This window comes from Electrona antarctica (assembly GCF_951216825.1).
Source record: "Electrona antarctica genome assembly, chromosome: 7".
Classification (NCBI taxonomy): domain Eukaryota; kingdom Metazoa; phylum Chordata; class Actinopteri; order Myctophiformes; family Myctophidae; genus Electrona; species Electrona antarctica.
The window spans coordinates 48,565,968-48,585,604 of NC_136812.1; the positions used below are offsets into that span (position 1 = coordinate 48,565,968).

Below are 19,637 nucleotides of genomic sequence, written 5' to 3' on the forward strand. Positions count from 1 at the left end.
ACTGGGGAGACACTGGGGAGTCACTAGGGAGGCCCTGGGCAGACATTGGGGAGGTACTGGGGAGGCACTGGGGGAGCACTGGGCAGACAAAGTTGGGAGTTGTTTTTTTGGGTTTTTTTGGTGGGGGGGGGGGGGGGGGGGGGGGGGGCATTTCACATCGCATCGCAATTACTTCATTACAGTAGTTTGGCCATATACATATATATATATACACACACACACACACTCCATAACCATTGATTGGGTGGGCAGGACGCACGTTTGGGTGCCCCCCCTTAGAACCGGCCTTGACACACATACACACACGCACGCACGCACGCACGCACGCACGCACGCACGCACGCACGCACGCACACCACACACCAATGCCGTAACTCGGAAACCGTTAGCCCTATACGGACTTCACATTTGACACACGCATTCCACACCACCACAGGGAGCGCATTCCACACCACCACAGGGAGTGGTGCAGTGCCCAGTGTTGAGGCCGTCAGATCGCCGGTTGTCCAGAGCCATGCAGCACAAAGGAAACACAAGGAAACATTTCATTCAGAATCTCAATCGACCTTGTTGTTGACACATCATAATTAACAGGCTTATAGCAGTGGGTGGAATTATTTTTTTTCCGCACTTGCTCAATCATTTTTTTGCGAGAAGGGAATGCATTTTTTTCCCTCCCTTCGCCAGAAGGACGAGGATAAAAAATAAATCATCGGAAGGGAGAGGATTTTTACTTTATTTTGTATTTGTTTGTGAGAAGAGGATAGAGGGTATAGTGGGTAGAGGGTATAGCAGGTGAAGATAAGATCATGCTGCTACTGTTGGTACTGGCGGTGTGTGTGTCTGTACGTGTCCACGGCGAGGGCCTGTCCATGCTGGAGGACTGTGCTGTCATCTACAGGTAGGCCTGTTGTCTGTCACTGGAGTGTCACTGTCACATCATGGAGATTGTCTGTTTTGTTCAAGGAGCTGTGAATTGTGAGCCCAGAGGGACATTGTGTTGTTTTTAGACTAGGGACATGTGTTGGACATGTTTTATTTTATTATTATTATTGTTATAATTATTATTTATTTGTGGGCTTTCATTCCTTTATTATTGATAGGACAGTAGGCCGGCCGAAACCAACGTGCAGTCAGGCTACAGTACAGGCCAGTCGTCTGGGCCTGTTTCTGTTTTTTTCATTAAGGGTGAAGCTTTTTTTTTTAAATAATAAGTGGTGAAGAAAAAAAGTTTGAATTAGCAGAAATAAAAACATTCACATCATACTTTAGTATATTTTTTGTCATGTTGATTTATATTTTCAATGAATAAAAATAAAAATGCTACATGCATTACAAAATATATTCCTCAAATACACCTGAAGTTTTGGTGTAAAAACTAACAAGTAAGAAAAAATAACAAGGGCCAGTTGCACCACCTCACACTAAGTTCAAACTTTGCCTCGTTATAGCGTAAATGACTGAATGATTCAGGAGTAAAATGAAAGAAGTAAAATGAAAGCAGTTGCACCAAAACATGATCTCTTGTAACTAGGGTTGGGATTCGGAACCGGGTCCATTTCAGACCCGGTTCCGACATTGCGGATCCGGAGCCGGTTCCATCGTTTTTTTATTAACGGTTCCCCAAACGGATCTCATCAGTCGTTATTTAGCTCCGCTGTGTCTGTGCAAGCAGAGCCAAGTTACTGGGGTGACGTCACCCAACCTACATGAGTGAGTTAGTGGGGTCGGGGAGGATACGCCCACTATTCTGTGCATTCAGCGACCGCCGCGGAGTGACTGGGACAGTATGTTGAAGAGATCTCCAAAGTGTGGTTAACAGAGAGGGAAATTACTCTGAGGCTGAGCAGTGAGCACGCAAGTGCAATAAATGCGATGCTATAGTTCCCTGGCTGGCTGCAAAGGTTGTTGCAACTTGTACCAGTTGCAGTTTTGCACCACGTCCACATTGAGGAAACATGATGCAAGGCTCGTTCACTTTACCCAGGCTAGTAACGTAATAGAAAATAAAAACTACTGTCGTCTACAGAGCTTTTCATTAGGCCGCGGCGTATTGTACAACTGTTGTTAATGGTGTTAATTTAGAACGCCAATGACTCGACGTCTTTCTGTCTGATATTTTATGAATCACGTTAACTATAGTATAGAGCCAAATCAATTTGTCTGCACTTATAAGCAACTCAACTGCTTTTGATTTGGTTCTAAATTAATCGCGTGGCTGTTGAGAGCCCAGCGTTTAGGTGCATACCTCCATAGATTGATTACTTTATGAACAGTTTGCAGAAAAAAGCACAGGAACGTAGTCTACAGTTCAATACAAGGTCTGCTAAAACGATTTTATAATCCAAGAAAGCACTATGGCTTGTTTCCATTAGGGTAAGGGGTCCTTCATATTAAATTAATCTGAACATTAAAGACAACATTTGTCACCACAACAATATCATTATTGCAATGTGTACTGTAGGCTATATTTAATATACAGTACAAATTGCAATATACAGTACAAATTGCAACAATGATATTGTTGTGGTGTCTAGCTGGTGGTGGTGGTGGTGAAGTTTAAATAATAGTGCCACACTGCCACCTCATAAAAAGCGTGTCACTGTCACATCATGGAGATTGTCTGTTTTGTTCAAGGAGCTGTGAATTGTGAGCCCAGAGGGACATTGTGTTGTTTTTAGACTAGGGACATGTGTTGGACATGTTTTATTTTATTATTATTATTGTTATAATTATTATTTATTTGTGGGCTTTCATTCCTTTATTATTGATAGGACAGTAGGCCGGCCGAAACCAACGTGCAGTCAGGCTACAGTACAGGCCAGTCGTCTGGGCCTGTTTCTGTTTTTTTCATTAAGGGTGCAGCTTTTTTTTTTTAAATAATAATAAGTGGTGAAGAAAAAACGTTTGAATTAGCAGAAATAAAAACATTCACATCATACTTTAGTATATTTTTTGTCATGTTGATTTATATTTTCAATGAATAAAAATAAAAATGCTACATGCATTACAAAATATATTCCTCAAATACACCTGAAGTTTTGGTGTAAAAACTAACAAGTAAGAAAAAATAACAAGGGCCAGTTGCACCACCTCACACTAAGTTCAAACTTTGCCTCGTTATAGCGTAAATGACTGAATGATTCAAGAGTAAAATGAAAGAAGTAAAATGAAAGCAGTTGCACCAAAACATGATCTCTTGTAACAACTAAATATTTAAACAAGCAAGCCTTCAGGCAACACTAACTCCTACTTCCAATGCCAGAAAAAACAATGCCAGAACAAACTGAGTGAACTTTGGTTGGGAGAATGCACATTCATGAGCAAACATTATTCTTTTAAAGATGATTTTATTTTGGTATCATGTTTGCTTATTTATTGTAATGCTACAGAGGGTATGCGTGTGACAGCATCATCATAGGTGTGGGAACACCTACTGAGTGGCAAAAAACCCCAAAACTTTCTGGCCTTGACAGCTAGGGTTGCCACCTTTGAGATTGATGTATCTGGAAATCACAATTCACATTAATATAGTCTGTTTTAGCTAAAGTGTAAACCTGGATCTTTGTCTCTCATTGAGAGAGTGACATGACGTGTTTAGACAGAATGCATGGGCAGCTGCAGGAGGGACCCTAAAGATCTGGCTTGCTGATAGTAAACGGCCAGGCCTCTAGGACACCTACTGTTCTGTGCTTGCTTCCTGGTGACCACTACCTTATTTAGACATGACCATTTGGTATAGGGGGGTAGGGTAGTTTGGGACCACCTTTGCATTTCCTTTGTGTATAAGGTCTATTGAAAATGTTTGTAACAGTTAGTTCAGTGGCTCACACGCCGTGAGGCGGGTGGGCCAGGCCCATGGCTGTGAATGATGTCTTGTACTCTCTGCAAAATAAATGGAACTCCGGAGCAACTTTCATCTGCCTTTGTCTCTGCTGTTGACTTCATGCTCCTTCCTGAGTATTTTCTAGTCTAAGTATTCAACGTCTGTTTATGCTCTATGGGGAGAGGGAAAGCCCTCTCTCCTTTGTAGAACAGATTCTTCAAAGTGGTGCGATTACCCGGTCGCGATGGTGCATTTTTTGCGTCAGGCGAGAGAACCAGTGGACAATTGACAATTCAGTCTAATAGATATTTCGGTCGGCAATTTTTTGGACGGAGGGGAATGGCGACGACGACGGCGCTATGCGCACTGCAGTCGAACCAGCGAGACAATGGCGACGGCCTGCCCGGCGCGGTGGGGGGGATTTCATTCGTCACCACCACGACGGAGGCGGCCTGCACAGAGGAGCGGCGATGGGCAACGGCTCTCGGCGATCGTGACCAGAGGGCGATGGACAGCGGCTGGACGGCGGGGAGAGGGGCACAGCGTGCCCCGGCCCGAGGGCGTTCATCGGCGGTCGGCGGTCCAAGGGAGGCGATGGCCACTTCATTGACTCTTCACGGCGCGTCTCGACTCGACAGGCGCCGGCGGCGAGGCGTCGTGGCTTCGTTCCATTCAGCGGCTCGACAGAGCTGATCTACAAGCTCGCAACGCGGCACATCACAAGTTTCTGCCTCGCAGGGCCTACAGGCTCCTGTGATGACACTAATTCACTTTCTCGTTTTTTTAGTCATGTTGTATTATCATGACTGAAAGGGAGGAGGTGATGAAGTGAATTCGGATCAGAATGAAAGTTTTCGGACAAAGGGCAACTCTCGACAACAGAGCGGCCTACGCCATGCGGTGCATAAGTGTACTGCATCACAAACCTCGTTTGGCCCGTGTGCGCTGACTGATGGACACTGACGAAGGTGAGACAAAAGGAGAAGAAACGTTACAGAAGATTCTATTATATCAGATGGATATCGTTCCATTTGATTCCAAATGTATGTCTACGTTTGTCTAGTTCAACATATAATGGGCATATATGTTGATTTTATGTGTCAGGTATTTAATTAGAGAAGTTGGCTTAATGGGATGATATGCCTAAGGGAGATTTGGAGCTGAATAGAAATATTTACCGGAGTAAAATTAGTTAGATGTCTCTTTGTCAGGCGAAAGACAGCGCTCCTGTCGTACGCATAAGTATTAATCATCCTAATTGTGCATAACGTTCTTATTTTTGTTCGAATAAATTTGTGAATGGGAAAAGTCAACGAAGGTATTTCTGCTATGACATGTGGGGAAAACTCTAGAGTTATATAAATTACTCTAGGATTTTAACGTAAGTGAATAATAGTAGCATGCACGAGATCTGGAAAAACTTAGTTAGGGTTTATGGTCGTCGGTGGTAACAGTGCTGTTATTTGTACGAGCCTTGGGGAATCTAGAGTGTTGAAATAATTATAGATGATTTCTGCATGTCCTAAAAAGATGAGTTAACTAAACAAAAATGAATCATTTTATGAATGACTATGGTAAAATTTATCCTTAACATTAACTGATGCTAAGAGCATCAGATGTAAAGTTTGAAGAACTGTAACACACTTTGTATTCAATAATTGGGTGCTTTGGAGTGAAGCAAAAGGGGTTGGATACAGCGACGGTGTATTGTGTTTAAATGTCAGATATATGTTTACGGGTTATCATTTATGTCAATGATCATGTTTTGAGTTATGTAAAGGTTAAAAGAAGTTGATTACAGTACAGAGAAGTTGTTAGTGTGTAAGAGAGATTCTTACTGTGGTTTTCGGGCTGGAAAGTATTTTTTACTATTTACTTACTTACTTATTTTTATTCATTGTATTTCCTATGTAATGTTTTAGCCTGAAATTAAATTGAACACAGAAGGGAGTTCTATAAGCACACCGATGATAATACTGTAATGGAATGAGAACACTGGTAACGAGTTATGTGATTTGAATGCCTAGAAGTCTGCAAACCATTTTTGAATTCTACTGTAATTGTTGATTTCTTTGTGTCATATTTTGATGTTCCAGTCAGTGCCAAAGGGAGGACGAGGGTCAATTGTGTTTCCATATTCGTTTTTATGAGGCATGGTTGCCTCAAAGGGAGGTCTGATGTATCTGGAAATCACAATTCACATTAATATAGTCTGTTTTAGCTAAAGTGTAAACCTGGATCTTTGTCTCTCATTGAGAGAGTGACATGACGTGTTTAGACAGAATGCATGGGCAGCTGCAGGAGGGACCCTAAAGATCTGGCTTGCTGATAGTAAACGGCCAGGCCTCTAGGACACCTACTGTTCTGTGCTTGCTTCCTGGTGACCACTACCTTATTTAGACATGACCATTTGGTATAGGGGGGTAGGGTAGTTTGGGACCACCTTTGCATTTCCTTTGTGTATAAGGTCTATTGAAAATGTTTGTAACAGTTAGTTCAGTGGCTCACACGCCGTGAGGCGGGTGGGCCAGGCCCATGGCTGTGAATGATGTCTTGTACTCTCTGCAAAATAAATGGAACTCCGGAGCAACTTTCATCTGCCTTTGTCTCTGCTGTTGACTTCATGCTCCTTCCTGAGTATTTTCTAGTCTAAGTATTCAACGTCTGTTTATGCTCTATGGGGAGAGGGAAAGCCCTCTCTCCTTTGTAGAACAGATTCTTCAAGATCTTGAAATAAGGGACACTCTTTACGCCTGCCACGGCCTTGCGGCGCAGGCGTGTGCGGCAAGGCCGGCAATAGGTTGAAGCAATAAGTTGAAGCAATAGAGCGTCGCAGTCCCTCCCCCTACCATGGACCAGGAAATGAATCCCAATGCATTTTTCCCATAGACATTTCGAAAAGTATTTATTTAAAGACGGTTACGCCACGGACAAAGCCAACTCGAGTCGTGACAACTCATGACAACACAAACAATATTTTGGACCAAACAAATAATTACAAAGAAGAAAAACAACATAAAAAGTGTTGTAACCTGCCGTTTTTTTCTTCTTTCTAATTATGTTTTCGGCCGCAAAAATTGTGTTTGTTGTCATGATTTGTCATGACTCGAGTTGGCTTTGTCCGCGGCGTAAACGTCTTTAAATAAATACTTTCTGAAATGTCTATGAGGAAAATTAACGGAGAATCATTTCCTGGTCCATGGTAAGGGGCGGGACTGCGACGCTCTATAGGTTGAAGCAATAGGTTGAAGCAATAGGTTGAAGCAATAGGTTGAAGCAATAAGTTGAAGCAATAGGTTGAAGCAATAGGTTGAAGCAATAAGTTGAAGCAATAAGTTGAAGCAATACGTTTAAGTTTCCCTTCAACTTATTGTTAATGCTATCCACAACTTTTGAAGTAGAATTTTGTTTTCCAAATGAGCATAACATTATTAAACAATCAACTATAATAGTCTACTGAAATAGCAGGCTAACCTATCCCCACATCAGCAGCCAAGATGTGGGCTATTGGGCAGGTATTAGAAATACTACTGACATGACATCTTGTAAAAACACGGATAAATAAGATGATAAATAATATAAGGTCCCATACCGAATCGATCTCAGGAGATGTTTGTCAAATGTCAAATGGATTTCGCCCTTACTGGATGTTTGGGTCATGAAGAACTGAAAATGAACTGAACATGAAGAACACGAAAAGATGAAATTACCTACCTAGGTTCCATCATGGAGTCAAATCTTTCCGGTGATAAAATGGCCACCAACGTAATCAAAAAAGTCAACCAAAGAACAAGATTCCTATACAGGATCTCCTCACTGGTCAACAAAAACACCTTGAAGACCCTAACAGGAGCCCTCGTACAAGGTTTCCTCGACTATGCATGCACCTCCTGGACGGTACCACAGCACCTCAAAGGCCCTTAAAACAGGCTACTACTTGGCCTCACTCCCCGAACCCACCTGGCTGGAATGGCTACAGGACTCTATACTAGGAGCCCCATTAGAAAATATATGCCAGCAACCCCCATAAGAGAGGATTTTTACGCAGTGATTCTCAACCCATTTAATTTCAACTACCAGTTTGACATGCATTAGTCTACGGACCCCCATTTAATGGCATTTCTATCTCTGGGCCCCCAATTCATATTGTAAAATCAATGTTAATTTAACTCTGAGGGTCCATTTGGTTCCATTTGTACACTCTCAGAGTTACAGACCCATAAGGGTCCATTTGGTTCCAAACTATCATTTAGCTGGGGACCCCCTGGAACTCCCTCAAAGACCCCTGGGGGTCCCCGGACCCCACTTTGGGAACCACTGGTTTAGGCTACTTTAGGTACTGTGTGCCTCCTGCTAGAACAATTGTGCTGACTTTAATATTTCCTGTGTTTTGTTTTGTTCATTATTGTTAAATTCAGTGTTGACGTGTAGAGGCTATTTAGGAAAATAAGGAACAAACTGTGTTCCTTATTGGTTCAATAAGGGACGCATCATTTAATTCTATAAGGGATGATTCTGTATTTTAAGGCAGGGGTTCTCAACCCGTGGGTCGCGACCCCTCGGGGGGTCGCCAAATTATTTTAGGGGGTCCCCAAATTATTTTCCAAAAAAAAAATAGCAGACCTACAACCTCGTAGCGCGCCACTCGGTGGCGCGCTATGAGCTTGTAGATCTGCTATTTTTAAATAGCTAAATTATAACAATGCTTAAAACACCAAAAGGGGTTCCCGCCCAAAATGGTTTAAGGTTATTGTAGCAGTCAATTTATATTGGGGGTCGGGAGGGGGCGGGGCGGGGGTCCCGAGACGTTGCCAAAGCATTTTCGGGGGTCCCCGGCCAAAAACGTTGAGAACCCCTGTTTTAAGGGACGGGTGGCAACCCTATTGACAGCCCATACATCCAAACAGAAAAGTCCTATATGTGATTGCATTTTAACTAATTTTAACTAACTTAATACAAAATACACAGGGCAGAAAATATGACAAATAATTTAAATATACATAATTCCTAACTTTATACAGCCATTTCCGCGATTTTTTTGAAAAATGTTCATACATTTTCCACAAATAGCAGAAATAGCTGCAACATGAAAGGATTATGACGATGATGGAAAAAATAACTGTGCTTTTCTCCAAATAATGGTGATCACAGGAATGTCTCCACCCAGAGCGGCGTCTACACCATCTACCCAGATGCTACTCCCCTTAAGGTCAGTCCTGGACACTAACTCATAACTTACATCTGTACTTGAGTATTTGCATTTTTTTGGATACCATCCATCCATCCATCCATCCATCCATCCATCCATCCATCCATCCATCTTCAACCGCTTATCCGTAGTCGGGTCGCAGCTCCACCAGAGAACCTCCAGAGCAACATTAGTGACTTCCTCCTGGGGGATCCCGAGGCGTTCCAAGGCCAGTGAGTCGATGTGATTCCCTCAACTGTGCCTTTGTTCTGCCCCGGGGTCTCCTCCCATGCAGTGGGACGTGCCTCGAGGACCTCCCTATAGGGAGACGCCCAAGAGGCATCCTAACCAGATGCCAGAACCACCTAAGCTGGCTCCTTTCCAAGCGAAGAAGTAGCTATACTCAGTCTCTCTCGCTTGACTGAACTTCTCACCCTATAAGGGAGATGCCAGCCACCCGTTGAATTCGCGACCTTTTTCTTTCGGTCATGACCCAAACTTCATGACCGTAGGTGGGAGTAGGAACAAAGATTGCTCGGTAGACAGAGCATTTTTGGATACTTGTGTACGTCAAACTGCACGTCATACAACTATGACGTGCACTCCACTACTTTTTTTTGTTTTTCTAGAAAGACAAAAAGTACATTACGAATTATCCACTACTACAAGATCTACAAGCTTACAACACGTTGCATCGTGATGCTTTGTGAGCTTGTGGATCTTTTTCACTCGGTTTTGAGTGGTTACATGCCCCCTTTCCCTTCCTAGAAGTAGTAGTGGAGTCAAAAGTACAATATAGTGTCTTTGTCATTTAGTGGAGTCAAAACAAAGCAGGCCTACAATTGTCTTTGAAAGTTAGTGGAGTGAAAGTCAATTAACTATCCAAAAATGCAAAACACTCGAGTAAAGTACAAAGTACAAACTAGTTGCCAAAAGCCAGAGTGAACAAATGTCTCTTCAGTGCAGACTTGAAAGACTCCTACATTGGACTCTTTCAAGTCTGCACTGAAGAGACATTTGTTCACTCTGGCTTTTGGCAACTAGTTTGTTTGTTTTGTTTTTTGTTTTGTAAAGCGTCCTTGGGTTTCTTGAAAGGCGCTATATAAATCCAAGTTATTATTATTATTATTATTATTATTATTAGATATATCATCTCACCTCTCTGTCCTCACATGTCCAAAACGGTTTCAGGATTTCAGTTCAAAACTATCAGATCTACAAACTCAAAATGCATTGCTTTGCACAGTTGCGCCACATATGTTTCGAGCTTGTAGATCTGATGTTTTTTATGCTTTTTGTGTGACGCTGTACAGGATCAAGTATAGGGCGCTAATTTACGGTAGCCTACTCATACTTTACTGTCCTTTAGTCACTGTCCTACTATACCCCCGTGCAGGTGTACTGTGACATGGACACAGACGGAGGAGGATGGACAGTCATTCAGAGGAGGATGGACGGACATGTCATCTTCAACAGACCCTGGGCTCAGTACAAGGCTGGCTTTGGAAACCCTGCAGGCGAGTTACTAGCACTAAAATAATTGCAGTCGCAGCCTAATTTGCTGTAGGCCTACACATCTATCTATCTATCTATCTATCTATCTATCTATCTATCTATCTATCTATCTATCTATCTATCTATCTATCTATCTATCTATCTATCTATCTATCTACGTAACTCGAGAAGTAGATCTTCATACTGTATATGGAGCAGGCCTGTTCTGACATTATTCTGACATCTGCATAGACTCCATATTTGGCCATTCATGACAAAGAACTCCATATATTGACAAAAAAGGGTTACAGACATAATATCTGGGTGGGGCATGCATTTCCAAATTGCATCGTTCCAAGTAGGCCAGTGCCCAACAGGCACCACTCAGGTCTATTTTATCCATAAAGTCTCTGTATGTCGTAACTCGGAAACCGTTCGCCCCACGGACTTCACATTTGACACAAACGTTCCACACCACCACAGGGAGTGCAGTGCCCGGTGTTGAGGCCGTCAGATCGCCGGTTGACCAGAACCAGCACAAAAGCCTCTGCACAGGCTCCAAATCCTGTTCACCCCTAGATCTCCATATATGGAGCTGGCCTGTTCTGACATCACAATGGTGCACGGCCTCGCCCTTTATTAGCCAATTGATCACACCTGATCACCCCCGCCAACGGGCACTGTTCTATAATTAGTAATAATATTAATAATAGCATTAACATACATTTTTAATAATAAGGCGCAATTAAAATAATGTGTTTTGTAACTAGAAATAATGTCTTTTTGTTATAGGACAGAAATAAAAGCAGTTATAGCCCATAATGAAACACAATCATTCCTATGGCCTAATTATATAAGAATTCGCACAAGACCTAACACAGCCTAATTTTACAGTATTATGTTGCCGTCAGCTGTAAACTGTAAACCATTCTATGATTATTATGATTATTATGATTATTACGATTATTATGATTATTATTACTATTATTATTATTAGGCTATTATTATTTTTAAAATAGTGAAAATAGTCAATCTGCAAGCTCAGTTGTGTGCTTGTAGATATATATTATAGCTATTTTTTGCTACTTTTGTGTAACAAGGTATAGCATGACGAAGTAGCCTATTCATTTACGAAAAAAACAAGTTGAAATGTGGATGTAGAGATTCTAGAAGGGTTCTGCCCGTGCACGGACCGGTGACGATATTATGCTTTATCCACCACCTCAACAGCCGAGTTCTGGCTGGGACTGGACCACATGCATCTCCTCACCACCAGGGGGCAGCACTACCACCTGAGGCTGGACTTGGAGGACTTTGAGGGGAACACGGCCTTCGCCTTTTACTCCCACTTCTCCGTGGGCTCCGAGGCCACCGACTACAAGCTGCGGGTCTGAAGACACATCTATTCTACAACCATACTGTATAGACCACTATAACCTCATGTCACCAGGCTTCCCACCTCGGAGGGGACATTTAGGAAAGCCTGGTCTGTGTTTCTATATTGCCATGTGATCTGGTCTAGACCGGATGGTAAAATCTAAAAAAAAAAGGAATAAAACATTTTTCCCGTTTGGGGCTTTTTCGGCGTCGCTTTTGTTTTGATGTTCATGGGGTGGCGCGGAAAAAATGTTATGGGTCACCTCGGACAGTTGTTAAGTTGCTCGATTCAGTATTTAGATATTTGATATTAATTTTATGAGACACGCGACGCGACCCATTGTAAATTCAAACCATTTTAACCATGATAGATACACTGAAAACACCCATCCTTGGTTCTGGTGACTCATTGCCCTCATATACGTGAGGGGCCTTGTTTTACTTTTATTTATTTTAACTGAATCAAACAAACTGTCTGCCTGGGTGTTCACAAAAGCCTAGCTGAGTAGACGATAAAATGAAGTGAAATAGCCATTTAAATGTATGTTGTTAACCGTCACAGGTGTCGGGCTTCAAGGAGGGAGGCGCGGCGGACTCCATGACGCATCGCAACGGACGCAGGTTCTCCACCTTGGACAAGAACCAGGAGCAGTTTAACAAGGCCTGCGCTAACCAGTACCACGGTCCCTTCTGGCACGACCGCCACAGCTGTCACTACGACAACCCCAACGGCTTCTACCTCTGGCAGGACACGAGCTCGCCTCATCAAATATTCTCCATATCCATGAAGATCAGACGTGATTCCTAAACACTTGAACCCTCGGCATGTGTGTTCATGGGGGGTGGGAAACATTTGAGCATGTATACCTGTAGATCTGCTATTTTTAAAAGTGGGCTTAAACTTTTCATTCGTTGTGTATTTTTTTGTTCAAGGGATATTTCAGTTAAAAGAAAATGTGGGTAATTTCATTGTCTACTCATGTGCTTTTGTAAACAAACACCCTAGAAAGTTTTGAAGTTGCTCCATATTTGATATGCATTTTACCAGACCTTTTTTGAGTGGTGTAAACCACTCCTACAACTGGCTTTGTTATAGTCTGTGCAGAAAAAATGAGCATGGTTGCTATGTTCACCCTGTTCACCCGGGTGTGATTTCATTACGTCAGACATGATTTCATTACGTCAGACAGGCTATATAAGACCTTACACCACTCAGTTCACACGGGTGTGATTTTTTGATATATAGGCTATTTATTCAAAATAAATGAAAACCCTAATAGTTATCCCTTTAAGTTCAAGAGTTTAAGAGTCCTGTGGAGACAACAAATCTCTCTTTTGGGTCTCAAGGTGAGCACTTTGGTAACCCCTGCCTTGATATATTAATAATATATGAATACAATTATATTATTATTTATACATGCATAATTATGCATTTTCTTCCGGAAATGAAGGTTGTGGTCAGTGGTGGAATAAGTACTGTTTTCTTTTTTCTTTTTTACTTGAGTGAAAGCAGACATATGATGTAGAAATACTAATCTGAACCTCACGGGTCCATTTGGTTCCATTTGTAGAGGTTATGGGGTCTTTGAAGTAAAAACAAAAAGTGTGAGAGCCACTGGTCTAATCAGTAACTCATACATTTACTGGTCTTCAATTGTGAGTCTGTCCAGTGCCTCAGTGAGGTGCATAAAGTTAATGCGAGGCCAAAACAAATTTATTATGGAATACTGTAATAAAATAATTGTTCCTTTTTATGTCTTTTTATGACTGTCCACGTCAAACGGTGAATATCAGCCATCAAAGGGCTTTTTTTGCAGATGATTAAAGTACAGTGTCCTTTGTCCTTTTGATAACCCTTGATTATTCTTTATGCAGTATATATTACATCTGTCCAACGGCAACACCCTAAAAGATGACCGTGCCAACTTCCTTGCTGTTGACACATCATAACAGGCTTATAGGTGTAAAGCAGTGGGTGGAATCATTTGCGAGAGGGGAATGCATATTTTTTTCCTCCCTTCGCCAGAAGGACGAGGATAAAAAATAAATCATCGGAAGGGAGAGGATTTTTACTTTATTTTGTATTTGTTTGTGAGAAGAGGATAGAGGGTATAGTGTGAGAAACACTTGAGGATATTAGCAGGTGCAAGATCATGCTGCTACTGTTGGTACTGACGGTGTGTGTGTCTGTACGCGTCCACGGCGAGGGCCTGTCCATGCTGGAGGACTGTGCTGTCATCTACAGGTAGGCCTGTTGTCTGTCACTGGACCACTGTCACTGTCACATCATGGAGATTGTGGGCTCCATTTCCGTCACCGCTAAAAAAAAACCTTCTTTGCCTTTTTTACTATTTTGCAAAACATTATTTAATAGTTAAAATGGCCAGTCTTCAAGCTCACAACGTGTCAATGTAGATTGGCTAGTTGAACTATTCAAAAATGTTTTTGACGAAAATGGAGCCCTGTGTGTTTTGTTTGTGTGATAATTCAAGGAGCTGTGAATTGTGAGCCCAGAGGGACATTGTGTTGTTTTTAGACTAGGGACATGTGTTGGACATGTTTTATTTTATTATTATTATTGTTATAATTATTATTTATTTGTGGGCTTTCATTCCTTTATTATTGATAGGACAGTAGGCCGGCCGAAACCGACGTGCAGTCAGGCTACAGTACAGGCCAGCCGTCTGTTTTTTTATTAAGGGTGCAGCTTTTTCTTTTTTTTTAATAAGTGGGCGAAGAAAAAAGAGTTTGAATTAGCAGAAATAAAAACATTCACATCATACTTTAGTATATTTTTTGTCATGTTGATTTTATATTTTCAATGAATAAAAATAAAAATGCTACATGCATTACAAAATATATTCCTCCACAAATACACCTGAAGTTTTGGTGTAAAAAATAACAAGTAAGAAAAAATAACAAGGGCCAGTTGCACCACCTCACACTAAGTTCAAACTTTGCCTCGTTATAGCGTAAATGACATGATCTCTTGTAACAACTAAATATTTACACAAGCAAGCCTTTAGGCAACACTAACTCCTACTTCCAATGCCAGAACAAACAATTCCAGAACAAACATTCATGAGCAAACATTATTCTTTTAAAGATGATTTTATTTTGGTATCATGTTTGCTTATTTATTGTAATGCTACAGAGGGTATGCGTGTGACTGTGTGACAGCATCAGGTGTGGGAACACCTACTGAGTGGCAAAAAACCCCAACACTTTCTGGCCTTGACAGGCAGCCCATACATCCAAACAGAAAAGTCCTATTTGTGATTGCATTTTAACTAATTTTAACTAACCTAATAAAAAATACACAGGGCAGAAAATATGACAAATAATTTAAATATACATAATTCCTAACTTTATAGAGCCATTTCCGCGAATTTTTGAAAAATGTTCATACATTTTCCACAAATAGCAGAAATAGCTGCAACATGAAAGGATTATGACGATGATGGAAAAATAACTGTGCTTTTCTCCAAATAATGGTGATCACAGGAATGTCTCCACCCAGAGCGGCGTCTACACCATCTACCCAGATGCTACTCCCCTTAAGGTCAGTCCTGGACACTAACTCATAACTTACATCTGTACTTGAGTATTTGCATTTTTTTGGATACCATCCATCCATCCATCCATCCATCCATCCATCCATCCATCCATCCATCCACCCATCCATCTTCAACCACTTATTAGTTGGGTCGCAGCTCCACCAGAGAACTCCAGAACAACTCCAGAGCAACATTAGTGACTTCCTCCTGGGGGATCCCGAGGCGTTCCAAGTCCAGTGAGTCGATGTGATTCCTCCAACTGTGCCTTGGTCTGCCCCGGGGTCTCCTCCCATGCAGTGGGGCGTGCCTCGAGGACCTCCCTATAGGGAGACGCCCAAGAGGCATCCTAACCAGATGCCAGAACCACCTAAGCTGGCTCCTTTCCACGCGAAGAAGTAGCTATACTCAGTCTCTCTCGCTTGACTGAACTTCTCACCCTATAAGGGAGATGCCAGCCACCCGTTGAATTCGCGACCTTTTTCTTTCGGTCATGACCCAAACTTCATGACCGTAGGTGAGAGTAGGAACAAAGATTGCTTGGTAGACAGAGCATTTTTGGATACTTGTGTACGTCAAACTGCACGTCATACAACTATGACGTGCACTCCACTACTTTGTTTTCTTTTTCTAGAAAGACAAAAAGTACATTACGAATTAACCACTACTACAAGATCTACAAGCTTACAACACGTTGCATCGTGATGCTTTGTGAGCTTGTGGATCTTTTTCACTCGATTTTGAGTGGTTACATGCCCCCTTTCCCTTCCTAGAAGTAGTAGTGGAGTCAAAAGTACAATATAGTGTCTTTGTCATTTAGTGGAGTGGACTACAATTGTCTTTGAAAGTTAGTGGAGTGAAAGTCAATTAACTATCCAAAAATGCAAAACACTCGAGTAAAGTACAAAGTACAAACTAGTTGCCAAAAGCCAGAGTGAACAAATGTCTCTTCAGTGCAGACTTGAAAGACTCCTACATTGGACTCTTTCAAGTCTGCACTGAAGAGACATTTGTTCACTCTGGCTTTTGGCAACTAGTTTGTTTGTTTTGTTTTTTGTTTTGTAAAGCGTCCTTGGGTTTCTTGAAAGGCGCTATATAAATCCAAGTTATTATTATTATTATTATTAGATATATCATCTCACCTCTCTGTCCTCACATGTCCAAAACGGTTTCAGGATTTCAATTCAAAACTATCAGATCTACAAGCTCAAAACGCATTGCTTTGCACAGTTGCATATGTTTCAAACTTGTAGATCTGATGTTTTTTATGCTTTTTGTGTGACGCTGTACAGGATCAAGTAGGGCGCTAGTTTACAGTAGCCTACTCATACTTTACTGTCCTTTAGTCACTGTTCTACTATACCCCCGTGCAGGTGTACTGTGACATGGACACAGACGGAGGAGGATGGACAGTCATTCAGAGGAGGATGGACGGACATGTCATCTTCAACAGACCCTGGGCTCAGTACAAGGCTGGCTTTGGAAACCCTGCAGGCGAGTTACTAGCACTAAAATAATTGCAGTCGCAGGCCAATTTGCTGTAGGCCTACACATCTATCTATCTATCTATCTATCTATCTATCTATCTATCTATCTATCTATCTATCTATCTATCTATCTATCTATCTATCTATCTATCTATCTATCTATCTACGTAACTCGAGAAGTAGATCTTCATACTGTATATGGAGCAGGCCTGTTCTGACATTATTCTGACATCTGCATAGACTCCATATTTGGCCATTCATGACAAAGAACTCCATATATGGACAAAAAAGGGTTACAGACATAATATCTGGGTGGGGCATGCATTTCCAAATTGCATCGTTCCAAGTAGGCCAGTGCCCAACAGGCACCACTCAGGTCTATTTTATCCATAAATGCACCAAGTCTCTGTATGTCGTAACTCGGAAACCGTTCGCCCCACGGACTTCACATTTGACACAAACGTTCCACACCACCACAGGGAGTGCAGTGCCCGGTGTTGAGGCCGTCAGATCGCCGGTTGACCAGAACCAGCACAAAAGCCTCTGCCCGCAGGCTCCAAATCCTGATCACCCCTAGATCTCCATATATGGAGCTGGCCTGTTCTGACATCACAATGGTGCACGGCCTCGCCCTTTATTAGCCAATTGATCACACCTGATCACCCCCGCCAACGGGCACTGTTCTATAATTAGTAATAATATTAATAATAGCATTAACATACATTTTTAATAATAAGGCGCAATTAAAATAATGTGTTTTGTAACTAGAAATAATGTATTTTTGTTATAGGACAGAAATAAAAGCAGTTATAGCCCATAATGAAACACAATCATTCCTATGGCCTAATTATATAAGAATTCGCACAAGACCTAACACAGCCTAATTTTACAGTATTATGTTGCCGTCAGCTGTAAACTGTAAACCATTCTATGATTATTATGATTATTATGATTATTACGATTATTATGATTATTATTACTATTATTATTATTAGGCTATTATTATTTTTAAAATAGTGAAAATAGTCAATCTGCAAGCTCAGTTGTGTGCTTGTAGATATATATTATAGCTATTTTTTGCTACTTTTGTGTAACAAGGTATAGCATGACGAAGTAGCCTATTCATTTACGAAAAAAACAAGTTGAAATGTGGATGTAGATTCTAGAAGGGTTCTGCCCGTGCACGGACCGGTGACGATATTATGCTTTATCCACCACCTCAACAGCCGAGTTCTGGCTGGGACTGGACCACATGCATCTCCTCACCACCAGGGGGCAGCACTACCACCTGAGGCTGGACTTGGAGGACTTTGAGGGGAACACGGCCTTCGCCTTTTACTCCCACTTCTCCGTGGGCTCCGAGGCCACCGACTACAAGCTGCGGGTCTGAAGACACATCTATTCTACAACCATACTGTATAGACCACTATAACCTCATGTCACCAGGCTTCCCACCTCGGAGGGGACATTTAGGAAAGCCTGGTCTGTGTTTCTATATTGCCATGTGATCTGGTCTAGACCGGATGGTAAAATCTAAAAAAAAAAGGAATAAAACATTTTTCCCGTTTGGGGCTTTTTCGGCGTCGCTTTTGTTTTGATGTTCATGGGGTGGCGCGGAAAAAATGTTATGGGTCACCTCGGACAGTTGTTAAGTTGCTCGATTCAGTATTTAGATATTTGATATTAATTTTATGAGACACGCGACGCGACCCATTGTAAATTCAAACCATTTTAACCATGATAGATACACTGAAAACACCCATCCTTGGTTCTGGTGACTCATTGCCCTCATATACGTGAGGGGCCTTGTTTTACTTTTATTTATTTTAACTGAATCAAACAAACTGTCTGCCTGGGTGTTCACAAAAGCCTAGCTGAGTAGACGATAAAATGAAGTGAAATAGCCATTTAAATGTATGTTGTTAACCGTCACAGGTGTCGGGCTTCAAGGAGGGAGGCGTGGGGGACTCCATGACGCATCGCAACGGACGCAGGTTCTCCACCTTGGACAAGAACCAGGAGCAGTATAACAAGGCCTGCGCTAACCAGAACCACGGTCCCTTCTGGCACGACCGCCACAGCTGTCACTACGACAACCCCAACGGCTTCTACCTCTGGCAGGACACGAGCTCGCCTCGTCAAATATTCTCCATATCCATGAAGATCAGACGTGATTCCTAAACACTTGAACCCTCGGCATGTGTGTTCATGGGGGGTGGGAAACATTTGAGCATGTATACCTGTAGATCTGCTATTTTCAAAAGTGGGCTTAAACTTTTCATTCGTTGTGTATTTTTTTGTTCAAGGGATATTTCAGTTAAAATAAAATGTGGGTCATTTCATTGTCTACTCATGTGCTTTTGTAAACAAACACCCTAGAAAGTTTTGAAGTTGCTCCATATTTGATATGCATTTTACCAGACCTTTTTTGAGTGGTGTAAACCACTCCTACAACTGGCTTTGTTAGTCTGTGCAGAAAAAATGAGCATGGTTGCTATGTTCACCCTGTTCACCCGGGTGTGATTTCATTACGTCAGACATGATTTCATTACGTCAGACAGGCTATATAAGACCGTACACCACTCAGTTCACACGGGTGTGATTTTTTTATATATAGGCTATTTATTCAAAATAAATGAAAACCCTAATAGTTATCCCTTTAAGTTCAAGAGTTTAAGAGTCCTGTGGAGACAACAAATCTCTCTTTTGGG

At 41.8% G+C, this 19,637-nt stretch overlaps 2 protein-coding genes across 2 annotated transcripts; both read left to right on the forward strand.

Annotated features, from left to right (window-relative positions):
* The first annotated feature begins 689 nt into the window (after positions 1-689).
* On the forward strand, positions 690-12,749 carry LOC306927161 (microfibril-associated glycoprotein 4-like). Its single transcript, XM_079506843.1, has 5 exons — positions 690-901; positions 8,978-9,035; positions 10,411-10,531; positions 11,739-11,896; positions 12,448-12,749. The coding sequence occupies exons 1-5, from the start codon at positions 810-812 to the stop codon at positions 12,691-12,693; spliced, it is 675 nt and encodes a 224-aa protein (XP_079362969.1). The 5' UTR covers positions 690-809; the 3' UTR covers positions 12,694-12,749.
* A 1,071-nt stretch (positions 12,750-13,820) lies between these two features.
* On the forward strand, positions 13,821-19,187 carry LOC306927160 (microfibril-associated glycoprotein 4-like). The gene is made up of 5 exons (XM_079506842.1): positions 13,821-14,130; positions 15,390-15,447; positions 16,813-16,933; positions 18,153-18,310; positions 18,862-19,187. The coding sequence occupies exons 1-5, from the start codon at positions 14,039-14,041 to the stop codon at positions 19,105-19,107; spliced, it is 675 nt and encodes a 224-aa protein (XP_079362968.1). The 5' UTR covers positions 13,821-14,038; the 3' UTR covers positions 19,108-19,187.
* Positions 19,188-19,637: the final 450 nt, after the last annotated feature.

Excerpts from the sequence above, each read along its gene's own strand:
- LOC306927161 (XM_079506843.1), top strand. The coding sequence starts at position 810 with ATGCTGCTACTGTTGGTACTGGCGGTGTGTGTGTCTGTACGTGTCCAC. Across the intron at positions 902-8,977 it reads GACTGTGCTGTCATCTACAG|GAATGTCTCCACCCAGAGCG; the intron begins GTAGGCCTGTTG and ends TGGTGATCACAG. Across the intron at positions 10,532-11,738 it reads TGGCTTTGGAAACCCTGCAG|CCGAGTTCTGGCTGGGACTG; the intron begins GCGAGTTACTAG and ends CCACCTCAACAG.
- LOC306927160 (XM_079506842.1), top strand. The coding sequence starts at position 14,039 with ATGCTGCTACTGTTGGTACTGACGGTGTGTGTGTCTGTACGCGTCCAC. Across the intron at positions 14,131-15,389 it reads GACTGTGCTGTCATCTACAG|GAATGTCTCCACCCAGAGCG; the intron begins GTAGGCCTGTTG and ends TGGTGATCACAG. Across the intron at positions 15,448-16,812 it reads CAGATGCTACTCCCCTTAAG|GTGTACTGTGACATGGACAC; the intron begins GTCAGTCCTGGA and ends ACCCCCGTGCAG.